The sequence below is a fragment of the Embiotoca jacksoni genome, unplaced genomic scaffold (assembly GCF_022577435.1).
Source record: "Embiotoca jacksoni isolate LCO1_2020_lvr unplaced genomic scaffold, fEmbJac1.0.p SCAF_38, whole genome shotgun sequence".
Classification (NCBI taxonomy): domain Eukaryota; kingdom Metazoa; phylum Chordata; class Actinopteri; family Embiotocidae; genus Embiotoca; species Embiotoca jacksoni.
The window spans coordinates 973768-995360 of NW_027185390.1; the positions used below are offsets into that span (position 1 = coordinate 973768).

Sequence of the window (21593 nt, forward strand, 5' to 3'; positions counted from 1 at the left end):
CCAGTCTTTGTATTGTTAAAAATATGAGTGTATATTTGTAAGTTCAGGTAACCACCACCCTCCAACCTGCAGTGCACAGCATCGCACTAAAGCCCGACTTTAAATCCTCTCAAATTTCATGTCAAAATCACAGAGCCTGAAAGAAGCAGAAAACGCAGTTACAACAGTGAGATAAGTGGGAGGGCTCCAATCAGAGTGTCTCCACCCAACTGTGAAAATGTCTGTCTGCCACACACTGCGCTTGCCTGAGGATATAGATACAACTTCCTCCAAAAATTCTCCAGAAAACCAAATCATTTAAAGCTTCTGCTCAGATGAAACGGGGCGCAAAGTGCACCCGGAACGCGGCTACGTAGTGTGATATTTGATGATCTGTGCCGTGCCAAAAGGAGGTAAAATAAAAGCATTTCAATAAAGAATGGATGAATGAATCAAAACACGGCCGAGATATGATTAAAGCATTAAATAAAGAAGAACTCGCGTACGAGCAGAGACATAAACAACCCCTGCACCTTCACTACGCTCCTCCACTGATAGTCTACACTCTTCAACAAGCTCCTTATCAACATTATATGGACACGGATGATGAGATGTAAGTAAACACTATATCGCATCTTACCTCATGGCTCAGTGAGCCATGCTGCTGCGTCTCTCTGCTCGACTGTATCCTAATCCTCAGGCTGCCACCAGCGCTGGGACAGGCTCCAACAGAAACAATAACCACAACTGCAGCAGCCAGTTGAGTTTGGGTCAGCGGGGGCGGGGTGACACAAAAAAAAGAAAAGAAAAGAAGAAGAAGAAGAAGAAGAAAAAGGAGAAGAAGAAGAAAAAGAAAAGATGTTAGAAGTTGTGAAGCAGTTGGGATTCAAGAGAGTGGAGGAGAAAATCTAAATGAGAAGAAAGAGAAATGATGAGAGTTAGGGAAAGCAAGGAATCAGGACCAGAGGGTTCAGAAGAGTGGTGATGGAGTTAGGTGATTCAGTATCTCTGTAGCTCTATCCCTCTCTGGTATGATTATCATTAGGCAAGCCGCTCCTTTTTTTCTCACCCTCCCTCCCTCCCTCCCTCCCTCTCTTAACATCTGGGGATGTGATTTTTTTTTTTAACTTTTGCTTTGTTCTAAGAAATACAACACAGAACTAACAGATAAAAACTGTAATTTATGTTTAATTATATGGCAATTTTAAATTATTATTGTCACGTTAGGGACCCCGTCCTCCTCCAGATGGTCCAATCGTTGCTAAGCTTTCCTAAATGTACCAGCCAATGGGGTTTAAGCGCACTGACCGCTGTAACCTTTTTAGTCTTTAAATTCAGCACAAGAACATTAACTGTTTCCCTGCGCACTGCTGAGGGAAACAGTCAGACAATCAGAACAGGGAGGAAAGGATGCAGAGAGGGAATGTTAAAGGGCCTGAAGGAGGAGCACTAGAGGTCACATCAACATCTCCATCCTGCCTTGTCGCTGTCAAATGTCAGAAACATAAAAAAAAAAACTAAAAAAAAACTGGCTTCCTTTGAATAAACATCTTTTTCTCAAGGAATTCCAAAAAAGAAATGATTTTCTTGTGAAGAGTTAGATGAGAAGATACTACATATATCACTCAATATTGAGGTGAGGCTAAGCGTTTTTTTTGGCCTTGATTAGCAAAAAGACTGGAAGCAGAGGGAAACAGCCAGCATGCCTCTCTTGAAAAAGAAAACTTTTTAATTGGAAAAAGGATTTGAAAAATGACAATTTGTAGTTTTAATATGAGTTCAATATTGTAATTATTTCTTTAAAAAATAAAATCCGTTCATTTGACCACCCACTTCTTTGAGGATTTCTGTGATTACAACATTAAAGGAAGCTGCTGTTTGGCACAAAATGCGTCCTTTCACTTCACTCCTGGCTAAGAAGCAGATGACTCTGCTTCCGATAAGGATGCAAAAGATGGTCGACACAATTTACATTCCAATTTGTATTCCTTCACACCTGACTCTGAAAATATTTGCCATTTTCCATTTCAATTCAGCTAGTCCATTTGAGAGATGAAAACCAAGCGAAGGACAGAGACTGCAAAAAAAAAAGAAGGAGAAACATTAATCAGTCTTCAAGTAACGATACTGAGGCCTCCACAGAGAGTTTGGGGTGATTTAAAGACACTAAGAGTGTCAGTGTGTTCCGACTTTTGTCTGCATGGGAAGGGTAATTATATATATCGTGGCATGGCGGCGTGATAGAGAGTGGAAAGAGAGAAAGGAAATAAGTAGGGAAAGAGAAAAAGAGAGGCTTGATGAACAACGCCCTGAGTTTTCCCACTCGCCACAGACTCTCAGAAGAATTGAAGGAGAAGAGGTGATTTATGGACTCTATCTGGATGGATGCGAGGCTTGTTTTATCCACTCTCGCAGTCCTGCTACTGGGAATCAGACTCCCATTACAGAACCACTCATGATTAAAACCCGAAGAAACAGATAATCGTCGCGACAGCGGGCTGAAAGCTAAGTCTCAGTGAGACCACTAGTGTTAGCATGCTGCTCCTAGTGATCAATTAGCCTCTTTGTTTTGGCCCCTGGCCTCACCGAAGAAAACTTTTTTTTAATTTGTAATCACTATGCTGATCCAATGGCTAAAATGTTAACGGCAATCCAAGTCAAAAAACACACACAAGCGCTGGTATCGGTCGGCTAAATAACAAACATACTGTTGAGACCTTGTGTTTGTATCGAGGCACTCATTACATTACATTATAATCCACAACATGACATGAGACACATTCATCATGAAAAGTGATTCCATCCTCCGACTGGATTTTGATGAAAATGTGGGAAATAATGCAGATCATACTGCCTTCTAGCACTGATTTACTGATTTAAATACACTGACCGACTTGAGAGGGCTGTTATGATTAAAGGTCACAGCAAGGTGGAATATTCAAGCCCGACTGCACCATGGGGGCTGATATGTTTACTCCTGCCTTGATTAAATTTCAATCTAACGCACACAATCTTGCATTTCAATACGGGACACACAGGACAGTGACGAAATGGTGTGTAGGGTTTTCCAGGACACTTTGAGCCGCCATGTTGACTTCTTTTTTGGGCCTTTTCTTAAGCCACGCTAACTATTTTGATGTTATAGATTTGGATTGAGGAAGTAAAAGGAGACCTGCTTAGATGGCAAAAAAAAAGAAGCAGCAAGGTTTATAGATACGACTCGATCGAGTGACAAGTGTAAAAGTGTCGAGCCAATTCATCTCAAGAGTTCTTTCCTTCCCAGGTCCAATATGGTGCCCTAGATTGTTCCGTATTTTCCTGATAAGGAGAAACCCTGCCACTGCCTTGCAAATTGGAACACCAGCCTCTGTCATCAGCCGTAACAGACCTTGCCCTCCAGCACCGCGTGGGTCAGGAGATACGGTGACCTCAAGAGCTCGGGAAACCACATTTTTGTTTTTAACTCTCCACAAACGTAACTACGAGTTCCTGTCAAATTTGACTTATATGCTACACATCAGCTTATACAAATGGATCACAGCGAGCCTCATAGCATTTAGCACAAAGCACCGCTGTAACTGAGTGCAGCTTCATAGAACTGCTACCAATCTGGCCAAATTCCTATTTCACACCGGTGGACTGCACAAGTCATTTCTTTTCATCTGGTCAATGCGCCAGCTACCACAATGATGTACTTACTCATCATCTCCGAGAAAAGACGTCTCTCTCCACACGACCTCCCTGACTTGCACCGCTGCCGAGCCCGTGGCTGAAGAAGGCTTCTTCGGGTTCAGGTCCTCAAAAGGTTTATAGCCGCTGGGAGCTGTCACGGGAGTGAGGACCAGGTCCGAGCTGACTGATGTGAGGTCAGTGCTGCAGTCAAATGACGCCCAAGAAGAGTCGGAGGAGGCAGAAGGGCTGGTGTCAACCCACTCCTCTCGCAGTCTGAATCCGAGGTACATGGTGCAAGGATGAAAATGAAAGAGCCGGGGAATGAAGATGAGTCACAGACAGACAATGGCAAAACTTGGGTGAAGACGGGTAGGAAGATGAACGCGTCAAAGGATGTCTTGATAAGGATAAGGCTCGGAGTGGATGAAAGGAGGACGGGAGGCGGAAAACGCCCCCAAATTAGATAAATGAATGGAAAGTGATATGCCTGTGCACTCCCATTGGCCAAAAGCTTCTCACTCTCTTGTTTTCGGTCTCTTTAAGGTCCCGAATACAGCGAGGAGGCGAACAGTAAGACAAAAGACCAATCAGAGGGAACTTTAGATAAAGGGGATGATGATGTGAATGTGAAGGCAGGAAAAGAAAAACCCCTCAAGGACAAAGGCAGAAGTCAGACATGGAGATCAGAGAGAGGGCTGGAAACACAGGAACCGGAAGGGCCAAACACAAACAAAAGAAAATAATTCGGGTGAAAGGTGCGAGCAGCAGCACTTATGAGGCGATAGCTCATCTCATTACATCCCATTCTTTCCCCTCCAACAATTGAATCATGTGGTAAGTTGATAGAGACGGTGCAGGATGGGAAAATCGATTTGAGATGCATGGAGAAGCTTGAACTGGTGGCTTCTGTGGCTACATGATAGCAGCAGGCGAGAGAGTGCCGTCTTGGGTTGCACCGATAAGCGGTTCATTACAAGAAGTCGGACCCGCTCCAAATACAATTAAGGTTCACCACTAAAACCCATTAGAACGCTGATATGGGGAAGCCAGGTTAGCCAGTTTCCCATAGGTGCTTTAAGCTAAGAGCAGAGTTCTGCAGACAGTAAAGACACTGTATTTAGTTATAGAATAAGTGACTTGGCCCTTATGAATAAAATGCTTGGTATTTAATGTACTTCTATTGCATTAAACACTAAGATCTGATTATAATAACAGAATCTACATATGCGCTTTCGAACAGAAGAAAGCATTAAGGTGTCTGACTTGTCTGACTTTAACTACATTAAATAATCTGCATTCTAACTGCAGCAAAATAACAGGACAGGAATACAGCTCAGGAAATACACTTACTTCCTCATTTCTGAGAGTTAGAAGAGAGAATCGATGCCACTCGTGTCTGTGCAGAAATATAATAAGCATAAAGAATGGCTACATGGGCAAACAGCTCAAAAATCGGCCACGTCTAGAGGTATATAATTAACCGCAAACATCAGAGTTAAGTGCCAGAATACATTGGTGACCTAAAAAGGTGCTGGTAGGTATATCTACACGCTTTCAGGGAGCTTACAGCTTTTAAGCCTTCATGCTAAGCTAATAGACTCCCAGCTCGCGCTCCGAAGTTAATGCACAGAGTCGTATTGATCTTCTCATCTAACATCTAAGCGAGTCTCTCAATTTGCCCAACTATTGTTTCAACTGTTACACCGGGAGGTGAAATTCTTCCACCTGTAAGGAAGGGTTTTGAATTTATCTGGTAATTTTGTTCAAGGAGGACAAGGAACTACAAATGTTCAGCATGTTATAAAAGAAGTAGTGTCACCCGACCACATCTCCTGGAAAAAAAAAAAGCTTTTACTTTGTAGGTTTATAAAGAGTGAAAAGCTAAAGTATTTAACCGTCTCCCTTTCTGATGCTACTGCTGAAGGAGGGACCATTACAATGGTTATCCCGGTGAACAAAAACTCCTTAACTCTTCTCACAAACTTCATACTTTAGGAACCAATCCAGGATAATATTTCTGATTCCACTGTGAAAAACGGTGCATAACCTTGCCCACTGTATCTTTCAAACTCTCAATCCAGTGACGTTTTCAGAACAACCAGTTGAAGTACCTGATTTGAAACACCATATCGCCAAAAACAGGACACCAAGCCCGGGAAGAGTTATCCATATTCAGCAGACAAGTGCACATTGATTATATCAAAATTTCAACTTGCCCACAGCTCAGAGGAGCTGCGGCAGCATCATACCACATCAGTGACAGATATATCCCGCCACTGTGGCTTTTATTCTGCTAGAAATTATATCACCTTTGATTAAATGGGTGACACAAGTGTAAAATTGTCTAACAAATGGGTTCTGGTATATTCAATAAGGACTGTTTCTACATAGCTGAAATACAGAGGAGCCATGTTGTCGAAGACAGCAGAGTTAAAATGTCAAGTTGGGGCAATACGCCTGGTGAAATGTAAGGTTCAGGTAGGTGATCGAATTCTCTCGTCTATGTTAGCTTTTAATAGAGTATCCCATCCAAATCTGTGGGCATGTTTGCTGCTAATTACAACACAAATTGCAACAAAAGAATGAACAGGGATCTATCAAGATAGTGCATCACATTGGAAGAACTGCAGACAGTCGTGGTGCCTGCTGTATGTGTAAACAAGCTGACAAGCTTCAGAACAAGTCTTTATTAAACAATGAAACAGTGAAAAGAAACAAAACACATATGAAAGTCTAGCTAACAAGAGTAGAAAAGGAAACAAAGTATGAGGTATTACCAGTAGATCCAGTAGTGTGCAAAGAAAAATAAATATCATACTCATCGACAGATGTTTTGGATTTATTTACATTTTCGCAATGTCAGGAGGAACCAGATTGGTTGCTTTTGTTGCATCAGGAGATGAAAAATATGTCCATTCATTTTCTAGCTTTATTATCTCCAATAAAAATGCAAATGGTATCAGTTGCCAGGGTGTAAATCACACAAATGTACACTAAATTTGTTTTAGACACATTTGAGTGACAGTATAATGTTTCTGGAACTGAACTGGTCTAAAAGACTTGTAAGTACACCGCTGCTGCTTGTCCTTCCTGCTAGAGGGTGGCGACAGAGAAAGAATTGGGCAGGACAGAGTCAAATAAAATGCTGACAGACATTAATCAGACAGGCACAGGACGACAGTGAAAGCAAGACAAAGCAAGAAATTCTGCGATGGACATTAAATGCCCCTTACACATCCAGAAGGTTCAATTCTAGAGAGAAAAAAATAACATTCCTTCATCAAAGTTCTTCAACAGTCAGTAAATTTGCTCAGCGAAAGCAGCGAAACATCTCCAGGATAGGAAGTCCTACTGTAGCTTTAGAGCAATCATATCCGAAGGCCAGTGGCAGCACTGCGTTGGAGGCGCTTACAGGAAGTCACTACTTGGAGGGGGCTAAGCTTCCAAACAGACACACCTGCATACAATGCCCATAAGAGGATCCAAAATTAGTTTTTTTTTTTGGGCAGGCGGAGGAGGAACACAGTGCTTTTGTTTTTCATCTGTGCTCCCTTCCTTTCAATGAACAGGCCGCAATATTCCCAAAAAAACTGTGGCTATGAAGAAGAACAAAGTCAGAGCCGGAGAAAAAGCGGCTTTGTGTTGAGCGTTTCAAAGCCATTTTATTTTTGGCGGGACATCTTTCCCGCCTGGTCTTTAAAAAAAAGTGTAGGACAGGAAACGAGGGATAGTAGTCTCCTCAATCTTAAACAGAGCTGACCAGAAGGTAGCCGACACACAGCACTCGACATGCCTTGGAGCAGAACACCGAAGCAAAGGGCGACAACAGGGCGGCCTCACATGCAGGACGGCGCCACAGACAGTGCATGGGTGAGGGTTGGTGGGAAGACAGAAGCGACTGGTTTCCACGAGGCAACAGCAAGCAAGATTATTGTTAGGCCAGAGCAGAAGAAAAGGGCAGTCTGGAAAAACACAGCTGAACTCCAGAGACAGTATTCCTCTGAACAGAAGCGCAGACAGGTCAGTCTGGACAAGCTGAAGGGGGGAGGTCAGGGGGAGACAAGGAAGAGAAGGAGCCTCTACAACCCACGTGTCTCCTTCAATAAACCGGCCTCGGTTGTTTCATGTTGTAGTGGGCCTCTGATGCCGACACGTAGGCAGACTCTGGAAAAAAGTCCTCGTGGAACTCAGCCAGAAACCTAAAAGAGAGGGCGGGAGGACGGGAAGTACAAGAGAGGCAAATGTTGTGAGATATTCAGACTCCCAACAGTGTTCCTGAGTTCACATCAAATATTCGACACCGACACGGACGGCTTACGTGACGCAAAAGCATCTGAAATGTCACGTCCCGGTTCACGTCAACTTCTGGTTTTCCTAGATATCCTGGCTCATTCTGCGTAATTCCTAGACCCCCGCCCCCCTGCACTCTGCCCTCAGCCCGGGCTATATATCACAGACAAAGCTCCCTCATCCGCCCCTTATAGCACCGCCGCACAACCAATCGCTATGACAGAAAGCCTGACTGTCGGTCGGTCATTCTCATGTTCTCAGACAGGGAAAGAGTGAAACCCCCCGCCGCCTCCACCCCCTTCCATCTAATCAGTAGCGGGGAAAACTAATCCGGAATCTTCTTAGTATCCGCTACTCGGCCAAATCCTCTAAATCTTGCCATCTCATCTTAGCTCCACCGGCCCTCCTAATCTCAATGCAAACAAATTATCCTCATCAGAGGAGAATTTAAGAACGCTATGACAACGAATAACAAACAACACGACCCTAATGGGACAATGACGGGAGAGAAGCCCGCAAGAATGAATAAAAGATAAGGAAGAGTTGGATCTTAAAAAGTTTATATAAGGCTATTTATTCACTATAAAAACAAAAAGTTGATTCAGCGATATCTATCAAAAATAAATAAACACGTCTTGGTTGATATTTGTGAATCAGAAAATATTTTTTGGTCTCTTTGGTGCCAGAATTTCCGCCTCGTGTTAATCTTTATTGCTGGTAGATCACTAGTAACACAAGGCAAGGCGCTTTCGCCATACACATTGTAAATCAGCATAACGTGTGCGAACACATGTGCCCACACACCCGCTCTTAATCATAATCATTCTTGCGGAGAAAGGGAGAGAGTGAGAGATCAACTGTGGCCAAATCCCAGAATGCACTGCAATTCAGTCTCTGCGACATCAATCAGTTTTTGCCCGCTCGGCACAATCTGCCACGAGGCTGATTACAGAGTAAAAAAAAAACATCATGTGTTTCCCAAAAGACATCGGCGTTTTAGTTAGTGGCCGGAGTCCCGCCGAGTGTCCAACACGGTGAACACATTAATTAGACGGTGAGAAAACATGGCAGTGTTTTCTGTGAAGAGTACAATCAATCCTGTCTGCACGACTTATAGATCATTGCAGAGCTGCAGAGGAGATTGAAACTGCAAAAGTAATTTACTTTTAAGCACTTTACTCGTCGCAACCGAGTTATTGTCTGTGTCATTTTGCAGAATAATGTTCTATAAAAAAAAAAAAGAGATGTACCAGTGATTTGCACTCCGGTCCCAGTGAAGTGAATTCAAAGACCTTCTGTCCGTGTTTACCCGACGACTGATGATGCTGCACGAGATGCTTTGCTCAGAGGAGCTGCTAATGCTTGAGGTATTTCATTTACACGGCATTACGGTCACGCGCGGCGAATGCCGCCTACGAGCCTTTCTTTCCGAGACAAAATAAAGAATTGAGGTGAACGCGTCGCGTCGCATACGTAGTTGAATTCCGTAATCCCTTCATGCCGCACACCATTCTCTTCCTACCTCATCCCACAAACTGCCATGAACACCAGCTCTGGTTACTTTCAGACAACCACCTCAGGAGCTCTGTGGCACCGAATGCTGAGCACCTATTTATGTATCTATAAAGATCTCCCAGCTGAGTGGTGGAGCAGAGGCAGTGCTGGCTCCCAGACTCAGGTTTGCTCTGGTGCCTACTCCCTGCTGAGTTCAGCTGCTGCTCCACAGCACTGCTTGCTGGCCGAAGGTGGTACTGGTTGTGTTTGATTAGAGAATGAGAGGACCTAAATCCCTCAGGTTTGGGACGGGCTGAACTGAAGATCGCTAGGGGGGGATTTAAAGATTAGACTCCGGCGCTTGTGTAACGCCCACTCATCTCCCTCCCTCTAACACATGCTCTTTCTCACCCCTCTCTCCCTCCCCTCCTTCGTCCGTCCATGTTCTCATTTACTTGCTCTCCCTTTTTTCTTTTCTGTTTTGGTGTTTCGGGGTTATTTTGTTGTACCAATATTTTCCTGACGTTCACTATTTTGACCGCTTCGATGAGATCTATTATTGTCCTTTTAACCTCTTGCTTTCACTCCGCTTCTATGGAGCAGCCGAACAAACACTCAGGCTCAGCAAATAAATCCCTGTCACTCAAAAGGTGTGCAGGTTTTCCTCCTCTCTTCTTGTCAAGTGAAAATTTCTTTCAGTTACTATCGGGCAGGTCTGACCTTGATGAATGAACCATGCGGTGAAATTAGGGAGGTGCTTTTTAAGGCCAAGGCACTTCCTATTTAATGTCCTCTCAATTCAAGGCCACACTGCATCTTTTTAATGATTTGTTTTACGTTATTGCGTGTTACTTCACTCCGTTTCTGTCCTTCAGTCGGAAAAGTCAATTATTTCAAAAGGAGTGGGAGAAATTTCAATTTTATGCCTGAATGTTTTAGTAAGGAAACTACGAGCCTTCAGGCCTGACTGATTCCAAGATTGGTGCTCTCAGCTGCACAGAGGTAAAAACCTTGAAATCACTAGCTTCTCTTTAACCTCTTCTAATTATATTGGTTCTGTCTTACTGCTGGGACTGGATCTTAATGAATGAAACTAAGTATCCTGATACAACTGATTTGAAAACAAAAATACCTGAGAAAGAGCTCCAGATGTTTGATTAGTGCTCGGAGATTCCTCTCAGGGATTTGCATCTTTCCCAGGATCTCAGGAAGCTTCACTGGAAGAAAAGCAAGACAGGGAGCGTGAAGTGTATGAGAGTGGGACAAGACTAACTGCGGGACGAGATAAAAGAGAGAAACGGGAAACCAACCGAAAAGCCGCAAGAGGTGCTGTGATCCGTACAGGTAGGAGGGTGGAGGGGGCTGGTCATTCAGAGGGTAGTTATCAGGAGTCAGCTTCCAGCTCAGAACCTGTTGACCGAGGAAATGAAAAGGAGTTTAACAGAAAACTTCGAGTCTAGTTTCACCGACTTGCGAGTAAAAATCCACTGAGTTTACTGTAATTAGCATTTTAAGATGACCTTAAAAATGCCATACATAATAGACCGAGTTTAAAGTATGAGTGAAAATAAATAAATATTCTTTCTGAACTCATCTCCTTGCAATGAGGTAGATTATTAATATAACTATCTTACTGTCCCTGAGCAAGGCCTTGTTTCCCTTGCAGGTAATAGTATGATCATCACAGACTTTCATCACCTCATTAAGCTCATTGTTTCTCCGGCTCTCCAGGCCATAGAAAGGTCCACTTCGCTCTTTGCTCGGCGTCAAGGGCAACGGGGAAGATGAGCCGCTGTGGACGGGGGTTTCTGGGTGAAGAGAAAATACAGACAGATGAGCGCCAGAGAGAATCACCTTCTTCTAATGACTATTTTCACACCTTTTTTATTGCCAGCTAGGTAACATGAGTCAAAGGCAAGAATTTGATTTTCTTTTTTCTCCAAAAAGTTAGTGTGTGTTAACTTCTTAAGGGGAAAAATCTTTCAAACTTTAGAGAAGGGAAGAATGTGTGAGTAAAGAAGTAAAATACCACCATCTACTGGATGAAACTGGTTATTACAACAGAAAAAGTTGTCATTTCACTGAATATGACGACACAGTATCTTTACATGAACTGCATTATTTTGATGTTAACCTGATTAAGACATCAGACTATATTTAAAGTGGTGACAGTCATTAGCTTCTCAAATAAGCTCAAATGTACAGAATCACTTATGGTGTAAAACTCCACAAAGTCCGATTCAGTGTTACAGGAAGTCATATTTTCACGGAGCGTTGTCTTACTTCTGTCGAGGTTGAGGAAGAACTTGGGCTGTGACGAGGTGTCGACCAAGCGACGTTTGAGCTGCGGGGACGCTGCGGCGCTGCCTCCACCTGGATCAGTACGTATGTTGTATGTCATAGGTCACAAGGCACAAAACACAGGTCACAAAACCCTAAAAGTACACACAGTACTATGTGAAACGGTTTTATATGAACACCGTTAGATCCAGTAAAAAAAACGATTACCTCCGCTGCTTCCTTCAGCTGGCCGCTCGCCTCCCGACGTGTTCCTGGTGGAGCGTCTCAGTGACTGTGACTGGTAGGAGATGCAGTCCATATCAGGGTGGCGCCGGCGCTTCGGGGTGGGAGCTGGAGCGGTGGGTGTGGTGGCAGAGATGTCGCTCAGGGCTGGCTGGCTGTCTGTGGACTGAGGGGTGGGCGGGTTGTGACCCAGTGGGCTCGGGCTGCGCTCTCGTTGGGTGCTTTTAAAGAGAAAGGGGAAAGAAAACAGCTTCTAGATTAAATGGTCGATCACAACAGTGAAATGCAGCCTATCGGAGGCGGCTGGTGCAGCACATGTGACATGACGTATCCTGGCACGCTCACTTGCTGGAGCAGGGGGAGCCTTCATTCATAGCCAGGAAGAGCCTGGAGGAGGTGACCTTCTTGAACTGAGCTTGCTCGCAGGGGTAGAGGAGGATCATGGGTAACGTGAAGTCAAAAGTGATCCTCAGGCCATCCACCATCTCCTTACACAGCTCCTCACTTAAAACAGAGGAAGATTAAGTGCAATTACTTAATGTTCATATAACATGTCACCATAATATAAGGGCTGTATGAATTATTGCCAACATGCATCTCCTCTGTGATGATCTGCTGTATGTGGAACTGAGCACATCTGTTTCCATTGCCTTATCGTTCCCTCTGTTTATTGTGCGTGAGGACTAACCTCTTCTCTGGAGGGACTGGCTGTGGACTGCTGTTCTGTGTGGTGTTCTGTTGACGCCTGTACCTCTCATTGGCCATGAATGCTTTGTTGATAGCAAAGTGCTTGACGTAGGACTCCAGGATGTGCACGACATTTGTCTGACAGGGAACCATCACGAGCTTGGAGAGAGAAACGTGTTGATGTCAATTACGGACGATCTTCAAGTAGGAACCAAACTTTAAACCAAGAACATCAACCTGGAGAAATTTATAAATCATTTCATGTCTAAATGAAAAACCAAAATAATCGAGAAAATGTGCATCAGACTGCTAAGTATCAGCTGTAGGTACCTTCTTCCTCTTGTTGATGTAGAAGCAGTCATCTTCCAGCTTCTTCTTCAGAATATCAGGAATGCTGATGTCGACATGGACAATCTTCTCCTCACTTTCCCTCTTAACATTAATGTCTGGTTCCACCCTCTGACAAAGAGCAAAGTGGACATCTTTAGGATATTCTATCGACAGAAATCTCAGTCATATATCTGATGCTTGGCTTAAGACACACTAAGTACACACTTGCACTCTGCAGCTGTTTACAAAGCGAAGAAATGTACAAAATACCACTGCATGTTTATCCAGAAAACAACAACTGAAGGCCTGAAATGTAAATTTTGGTCAATTTATGCACTGGTCTCATATGGATGCTGGACTGATGTCCTTTACCATTTTGTTGATATCCTCAGAGAAAGCGCTGTCCCCGCTATTTGAAGATTCAGGGTCAGAATCGTCCCCGTCACTGCTCTCTGAGGTCGAAATCAAACCTATGCACAGAAAGATACGCGAGGCTTGAACTTGATTAACGAGGGAGGCCGAGAGCAAAAGACAAAAGACAGAGAGATCTCTCACATGCGTCATCACTGTCGTCCTCCTTAGGGAGAGTCTTCAAAGAAGATTTAGTACCAGACTGACGACGACGCCTCTTTGCCCATCCCTTTCTCTTCCTACCACCAAGAAAAGAAAAAAAAAAAACCACAAAGCACACAGTCACGTCTGTAGATAGAAAGGTTGAATCCAAAACGTGCAAGAAATAACATACAATATTGGACTTGTAGTTTGCGTCACAATGCATGTTTATTGACAGCATATTGCTGATGTGTAATCACGACCAAAACGTTTTACAGCCAGATCATCAAGTAACAGAACCTACGAAAAGATTGAAAGCTGAATTCCCGGAGGGAGGGGCGAAAGTAAAGTCATGCAATCTTCTTCACGTTTGACGATTGCTTGCAAGACTGAATGTGAACCTACATGCGACCGAGAGCTTTGCGAGCCAGTTTACGTTGCAAGTTACGATTTTCCTCAGCGTCCCTTAGGACATGATCCTCTGCAGCCCAACGATCCCAGCTGCAAGCACAAAGACATTAAAACAAGTCAAGTTGATGAACAGGGCATTTGGCGACTTTAAACACTAACATTGTTCATCAGCTGTCAATCAAAAAAATATTACCTTCTGTTCCAACCATTGAAATGAATCAGGTACTTTGGGATACGTCTTCCATGTTCATCTGTACCTATCAAGACATCAAGGACCTGCAACATGAACACACAACATTAAGGGACAGGTTGCCAATCCAGCTGATGTCAATGGTTTGGTCATGTTTGCAGGTGGCAATTTTGCACTGATATTTCCTAATCATGTGCAAGTATACCTCACGTATAACTGTACTTTGTGCACGTTTTTATCCTGCCTGCTGCAGTAACATGGCTGTTAGTGTGACCCTGTTGATATGGCATCAAACGGGCCAACGACCAATCCAAACGACGCACAGGCTTCTCGAGGATAAAACGAGAAGCTAAAAAAAAGTTAGCACGGCTCATGTTTGTTTGGTTAAGCGTCGAGCTTATTATTCTCCTCTTAAGCCCTATTAATGTTCATGTAAAATGATGATATCGCACGCTGTTATGAACCGGGGCCGTTAAAACAAAACGTTACGCGTCATCTGGTTTGTTTATTTGTTTGTTTTTTAAAGCGTGCGCTTTCAGCAACGCGCGCGTAATCAAACGTACCCGGAAATCGCGACAGAAACGCAAGAAAAACAAGCGTTTATATAACAGCTGACGTTATTATTATTTTTTTTCCAGTGACCTTAGTAGCATTTATTCATAGCCCCACCGCCTCGTAAACAAAAAACCCAGCCCTGCTTCTCCAGTATATGTTATTTGGTCGGCGCATCGTTTTTGCTTCCACACAACGTTACCTTTGCGTCATACAACACTTTCGCCTTGGTGGGGTCGGGTTCAAAGCACAGGACTCGTTCTCCTTTGTGAAATTGATATTTAATTCCCCGCGAATTCATTTGTTCATGGCGACGTGTGGGAGAGGAAGCGTCGATCTGAAGCTTATAAACTCCGTCCTTAACCCGTTCCTTGCCAAATGCTTTTTTTTTTTTTTCCCGTGAGGGGTCTCCCACCGAAACAAGAGGATGGCGCTGCTGAGGGTTAAAAGGAAAACCTCCTACTGGTGCCTTCGCGACTCCTCGTAAATTTCGAAACTTCAGGATACGTACGGGCCGCGGGAAGTTGCTCACTCACTGTAATACTGTAATAAAACGAGTAGTTTTACACAGTCGAAACGGTTGGGTCGAGTGGATTTATCGGGAAGGTAGAAATATTGTTATGAACCCAAACGCGTAATGTATGCTATTTCTGATACCAACTTTTCATTGAACAGTGAAGGTAGCATGAAAAACGCAATTTGATCGGTTGGAATGGTCCGTCACGGACACCGTACTTAACTCATCTGTGTTCATGGCACAATTGGCCAGCAGATGTCAGTATATATTCACAAATAAGATTGTAGGCAACTCATTTGCTTCGATTGAAATGTTTTCAACAAACTGCTTTTGTTCCTTTGGCTTCACTAGTTTTAATCCATGCATGAAGGCTAAATATTAACGTGTGATAATACTATGCAACAATAAAGCAACACATGCCGTGTCACTAAAGGCACATCTTTGTGTGGACAACAAATACATTTTTATTGTAATTTACCTGTATTTGTCATTTTTAATCAAATATTTTACTACCATCTTTATCATCTTCACATCCATATGAAAAAAAAAGTCCCTGGGATAAGATATCACCAAAGAGGAAAGCCATCTGTGTTCATTTAAAGATCCATGACAAGAAAAATATTAATAACCTCAGGGGAATATACCGCCTCATTGAAAATGACCCCAACTACAACTCAGCTGATCATATTGTAATATTACACCACCCTATATCTGCAAATATAACAATCTGGGAGTCATTCATCCTTTAGTTCACATGTTGTGTTTGTATTCACAATTTTGAGAATGACCGTTTTCCTTGAGGCAAAGAACAGTTAAAGCAAATTCACCATGTCGGAATAATCTAATCTTCCTATTGGAACAATATGTTGGCTCTTAAATATATAGTACAGTATGGAAGTGTTTACATGTGCAGCCTGGAACACGTGAAATCCTCAGTCGGACGTAAACATCGCCCCGGGCTACGAAAATGTACATGTGTTTAAATTATTTCAAAATCTAATCAATGAAAGAGATCAGATTCTTTTGTGGGAATAAAGATTTGTTTTTTTCTTGAAGTTAATTGTTCTTAAGAGACAAAAATAGATGAAACCATGTCTCTCCTCTCTGTAGTTGATTCCAGAGTCCTTTTGCTCAAAATGTTTCCAGGCAGTGCCGCTCTACTATTGTATAACTAATATGGACAGTGTGTATATATCACGAAACATGACTGGACGATGTGAAACCCTGCTGATTTGCTCTCTTTCCCTTTGACCCCGAATGTGTCTGATATATTTTGACAGTCATGTCATATGTCTTTCACATTAGATGTTTTCCATTACTAACCCAAGCACTGCAATGTCTTTAACATGATGAATAGCTTGAAGACAGCAAAATGAAACAGATTTTACAAAGTTTGTACTTTCTACATCTGTATGGGAACATTTAAGTACCCTATCCTCTCAATTAAGCATTGATGTATAGTTGTTTTTGGCTTTGTTTCCCCAAATATAGGAGATGTATAGACACAGTTTAGGACAGTGAAGACTTTGGAGCATTTTTTTACACTATAAACGAAAAGACATTGCCTTCTTTTAATTGTGGCGTGTGTGTTTTCACTCGCTCTGTGTCCCATTCTTCTCCCCTCAGACTGTTTTTAGAAGGGTCAAATCTATCTCAGCTGTTATCAGTGTCGTGTCGTGCTGTGTTGTGTGTCTGTGAGCAAGTGTGTCATGCGGCGCAGCTTCATAAGCTCCTTTATCAGCCGGCCGGGACCCTCCTCTCCAGACTCCCGCTGTCTCTTTTCATTTTTCCCCTGACTTTCACACACCGGGCCACACATACTTGTCCCCTTCCCCTCTGTCTCTCTGCCTCTCCTTCTCACACACTCTCTCTTCATGCACACACACCGGCTTCTTAACGCACAGAAATTACTGAACTCCTCTATGAGCATCTGTGTAAACAAATGTCTGGCCCGCAGCCTCATGCATAGGTGTATAAAGAAAGGCATGGGCTATTAATCCTATGGCTCACTTATTGTTTGGCTAATAATAGCACGCAGCAGGCCTCACTGATAGCCCTATTATCCCCAGACAGCGAGGTGGATTAATGGGAGACGAGGATTAATACTCCTATTTTCATCCCGCGTTAAATCATGTCTGTCTCTATATGCACAACCTTCTGCCTGTCTGATTACTCTGTCTGTCCTTGCTTCGAAAATTGGTGCTTACTAATTATAGAAACTCATCTAACCCACATTTTAATGGCTCCGGCAGCAGAAATTATTCAACGGGGAATGAGAAAAATTTGATGCTTTTCTGGGTGGACCTGGGCAGATTTTGAGGTCAGGGGTCAACCACTGATGATCACCTAGATGTAACAAAGCCATGGGGTACAAAGCTGACTTTAAAAACTCACTCAGAGAGTCAAAAACCAAAGTCTACATTCAATTGAATTAACAAAATAATACCAAAAAGTGATTATTAAGCAAAAATAAGGTGCAGCCATTGATCTAAAACATTGTTTAACCCCACCCCCTAAACACACACACACGGACACTCTCACTCTCACAGTCTTCTCGCTCCACTCCAGTATGGCAATGATCAACGCACAGAGGAACAGAGGAGAGGGAAAGAAGACTTGCCCCTTCTCCACTTTACGCAGCGTCTCGAGCCAAATGCAGCACTTTCGAGCTCTTCGTCAGCTTGTACTACTTGGAACTTCTTTTTAATGGGGCAACACTAAACTCGTGTCTTGTAGCTGTTACGGAGCTTTAAGAGAGTCCTTTTGAGCAGCGCTGATGTGAGATCCAAACCAAGGAGACATGTCAACCGCTCAAGGACTCCTTAACAGCGTCTTCTCCTGCTCTTCTCCGGCCTCCAAAGCCATAACCAAACGGAGGCTACGCCAAACCCACAGCCTGGATCCTGCTATCATAAGACATTGCGGCACCGGGAGCGATGGAGTGCCGTTTTCTGCGGCAGACGCAGGTGCGTCTCCGGAGCGCTTGGCCGTGAAACCGACTTTACGCACCAAGATCCCGACACTAAAGGAACCCATAACCCCTTCCATATCCGTTCCCTCAATACCTCTGGATGTTTCCCCATCTTCCAACTTCCACTTTGACTATGACACAGTGAAGCGTGCCAAAAGGAATACCGCCGGGGATTTACCGTTTATGGTGAGGGGACCCGGTGCAGCGCCGTCCGGAAGCACCGGCACGCTCTTCTCTCCGCGGAGGTGGCTCCAGCGGAAAGTGCAGCCGTCCAGCTCTCACGCTTACGTTGTGTGGAAATCAGAGGTAAACTTTGCAATGCAGTTCAATAAGTTGTTGTTTCTCTGGTTGTAATAGCCTACAATCACATCAATTGTGTCGGTATTTGCAGTAAAGAGTCCAGTTTCCACGAGTTTGCAAGTTCCTCACTTAGGATTTCATATGATGCTGCATGCTAGTACAGAAATTGGCTCAACTGAATTTAGGTGCCCTCCAACTCCATGTCTTGATTTAAACTATTCTTGCAGTAATGGCAGCTCCTTGAACAATTACAAACAAACAACAACCAGTAGAACAATTTAGCCTACTCTCCTGACCAGTTTAACAAAAAATGTGCATCTAAAATTTGACTGTGCACTGAGTGAGGTGTCGTGACCTGAGGTGCGGAGATGTTCGAGCCCAAACTGGAAGATTTATGGGCTTTGAAGAGGGAGTGTTGACCCAGCACTGACATGTGCACCTGGAAGCCATACAGTATCAAACAGGAGTGTATTACAGCCTACAAACAGCAGTTTTCCTGGTCTGGCCCAAGGGCACATGGTTAATTAGCTGGGGGAAGGGGTAGCAGGCAGCTCCTGTCCACCTCTCCCACCTGGATTTGTCTTTTTGTTTTTTTCTGGCAGGTCATTACTGTGTTTTTTAGTTCTTTCGAGGGTCAAACTTTTTCGAAAAGTACTTCTAAGCAAGCAAAAGAAAATTTTAGGGAGCCTTTAAGGATTAAATAATTCCAACAAAAGGTGGAATTGCAGCGATATCCCCCCCCCCTCCTCTTGTCATCATTGAGCTGCTTGGGCTTTTTTTCTTCATATAGATTTCAAACTGAATGTGAATGAGGGGCAGGCAGCATATGAAATCTTACCAAAACATACTTAGGAGACTTATTTCAAGTGGAGGGGGCTTTATAGGCTGCATAGTTGGCACGAGTCCACATACACTGATGGAAAGGTATGATAATTTTGCCTGCTTCTTTTGAGGACTCCGCTCTCTTTGTGCTTAAAGTTGATATGTATTTTGCACCCGGTGTGAGTGTGCGTGTGTGTGTGTGTGTGTGTGTGTGTGTGTGTGTGTGTGTGTGTGTGTACGTGCAGCAGTGCATCTGTGTGCTGATGTGAGGGCTTTAAGGACACATGGCCAGGGACTCGGTTCTCACGACTATGAGCGGTCACAGGGTCAGAACCATGCGGCCCTCAAACAGCTCTCCCATCATTTCCTATTACAAGAAACAGCCCAGCTTCACTCTCTGTTTCACTTTCTAACAGCATGCCTCCCTTGCTTTCTCCCACACACATGCATTCACACTCTCTTTTCCTCCCTCTCCTCCTCGCTGAGATGTCCAGAAGCTCAGACTCAGCAGAGTTTCCCACCGCTGTAACTCTATTTTCCGTGCTATTTTTCTGCCCCCCCCTCCCCGATATGGCGCACCAGGGCTAGCATGAGCCCATCGGTATAGAGTCATTAGTACACGCTGGACGATGAAGTTATTGCACCTCGGAGTGTTTGTAAAAATAAAGAGCCAAGAAGTGTTGCTGGTCCACTGGGATGTGTTACACGCTGTTGGGTGTGACGTAAAACCATGAAATAAAGTGTAAACAAAGACTTCATGTTAGGAATACTGATTTTACATGGATTTAAATGCAACTTTTTTTCAAATTCAAGTCAGTTTGAGAAATATTAAATGAAGGAAAATTGAAATTGACAGGATCTTTATGCTATTTAAGAGAAAGAACATTCTCTCCTCTAGTTCCTTGCAGGAGGTATCAGATGCAGCTGTAATCCACAATCCAGCATTGTTTTCAGCTCCGATGGAGGCACGCTCTGTCAGTGAAAGATCTGAATTGTCTTTTCATCAGAGGAACTTTCGTACAAACCAGGGGTATAGCAAAGGAATGACCGGTCACTCTGTCAATTCTAATATTCTTCAATTATATGCCGAGCTTCTATGTTTTGCTTTTTACTCTTTGTTCGAAAAAATCTGGTTCATTTCTGCAGTAGAAGCGACTCTAAAACTCTCTTACAAGCTGTACAAGCCATAATTTTTCCATTATTATGAATAGCAAACAACTAAACTAAGGCAGCTTTTCAGATGGTTTTGAACTAGTATTATAAAGCAAGAAGGTCGCAGTTTTATGACAAATGTCGGTGCAAGTTCATGTCTCACTATCTATTCAGAGCCCAAATCATTTACATGTGCACCACTGCCCGTGTGTGTGTGTGTGTGCGTGTGTGTGTGTTGGGCACCCGATTGGTCCTGTGCTATGCCTTTTTAAGGAGGGAGACGTGGACAGCGAGGCAGAGAGAGACAGACTTAAAGGGAGGATCAGACACAAGGGGAGATGTAATAGGTTTACACAAAAAGCAGTGTCTGACAGTTATATTGGCTGCGCAAGAATACTTTTTTCCATGGCATACATTGTTGACGTTGGAAGAACAATGATGCAAAAGAAAACCATCAGAAAGTCCCCTCTGTGTTGTTACAGTAGACGGGTCAGTGACTGGATTTTGTTCTTATGGAGTGATTGCCTCTGAAGTTGTACATTGCATCAACACATGTAGTATGAAAACCCCGTGGGTTTTTACAAGGACGTTGACACACTGGAATTTGTAAGTTTAGCATGTGAAGCACACACTGAACCTACACAGTGCTTCTTACAAAACCTTTCTCACACACACACACACACACACACACACACACACACACACACACACACACACACACACACACACGAACGAAGGCTCAGAGAGGAAACAGCGGTCGGCTAAATTGATCCCGCTTGTTTATGGGGCGCCACAGTGTTGACATTGTACAGTCTATTTTTAAACCCACTTACCGTAATACTTTGGAGTAGTCACTAAGTGAATGAAAATCAGTCCAAAGTGAGTTCTTGTTTAAAAAAAAACATGTTGCGGAATTATTGATAACATGATTTAAAGCTATTTAGCCGTGGGTCACAACCACGATTAAATTGTTGCACCCACAATTGCAGACTGAGTTACTAACACATAGATGTAGTGGAAAAGTGAAAATTTAGGTGGTTTCATTTGCATCAAACAAATAAAAATGTTCCGCTCACAGTGTAACTCAACACTGATCATGACAGTTTGAGATTTACATCTGGAATTTTCGAGTTTCGCATTAAGGGAAGAGT

General features: G+C 43.4%; 2 protein-coding genes across 3 annotated transcripts in view; one reads left to right on the forward strand and one right to left on the reverse strand.

Annotated features, from left to right (window-relative positions):
• Positions 1 to 6323: 6323 nt before the first annotated feature.
• On the reverse strand, positions 6324 to 15108 carry LOC138208482 (MSL complex subunit 3-like). Of its 2 annotated transcripts, none has more exons than XM_069166367.1 (14): positions 14883 to 15108; positions 14132 to 14214; positions 13933 to 14028; positions 13531 to 13625; positions 13348 to 13445; positions 12976 to 13104; positions 12710 to 12804; positions 12304 to 12462; positions 11944 to 12179; positions 11719 to 11808; positions 11134 to 11243; positions 10746 to 10845; positions 10568 to 10652; positions 6324 to 7850 (listed from the first exon to the last, which is right to left on the reverse strand). In XM_069166367.1, exons 1-14 carry the CDS (start codon positions 14979 to 14981, stop codon positions 7751 to 7753), a joined length of 1575 nt encoding a protein of 524 aa, XP_069022468.1. In that variant the 5' UTR covers positions 14982 to 15108; the 3' UTR covers positions 6324 to 7750. The 2 variants fall into 2 exon arrangements, with proteins under 2 accessions (XP_069022468.1, XP_069022467.1); XM_069166366.1 differs by having other exon boundaries at positions 12647 to 12804.
• A 2852-nt stretch (positions 15109 to 17960) lies between these two features.
• The window catches only part of LOC138208483 (rho GTPase-activating protein 6-like), a 61714-nt gene continuing 58081 nt past the window's right edge, over positions 17961 to 21593 (forward strand). Inside the window, exon 1 of the mRNA XM_069166368.1 lies at positions 17961 to 18474. Coding sequence (XP_069022469.1) covers positions 17998 to 18474 — 477 coding nt within the window. The 5' untranslated portion in view covers positions 17961 to 17997. The remainder of the gene's footprint in view (positions 18475 to 21593) is intronic.

Excerpts from the sequence above, each read along its gene's own strand:
- LOC138208482 (XM_069166366.1), bottom strand. The coding sequence starts at position 14,981 with ATGAATTCGCGGGGAATTAAATATCAATTTCACAAAGGAGAACGAGTC. Across the intron at positions 14,215-14,882 it reads AAGTGTTGTATGACGCAAAG|GTCCTTGATGTCTTGATAGG; the intron begins GTAACGTTGTGT and ends TTCATGTTGCAG. Across the intron at positions 14,029-14,131 it reads TTCAATGGTTGGAACAGAAG|CTGGGATCGTTGGGCTGCAG; the intron begins GTAATATTTTTT and ends TTGTGCTTGCAG.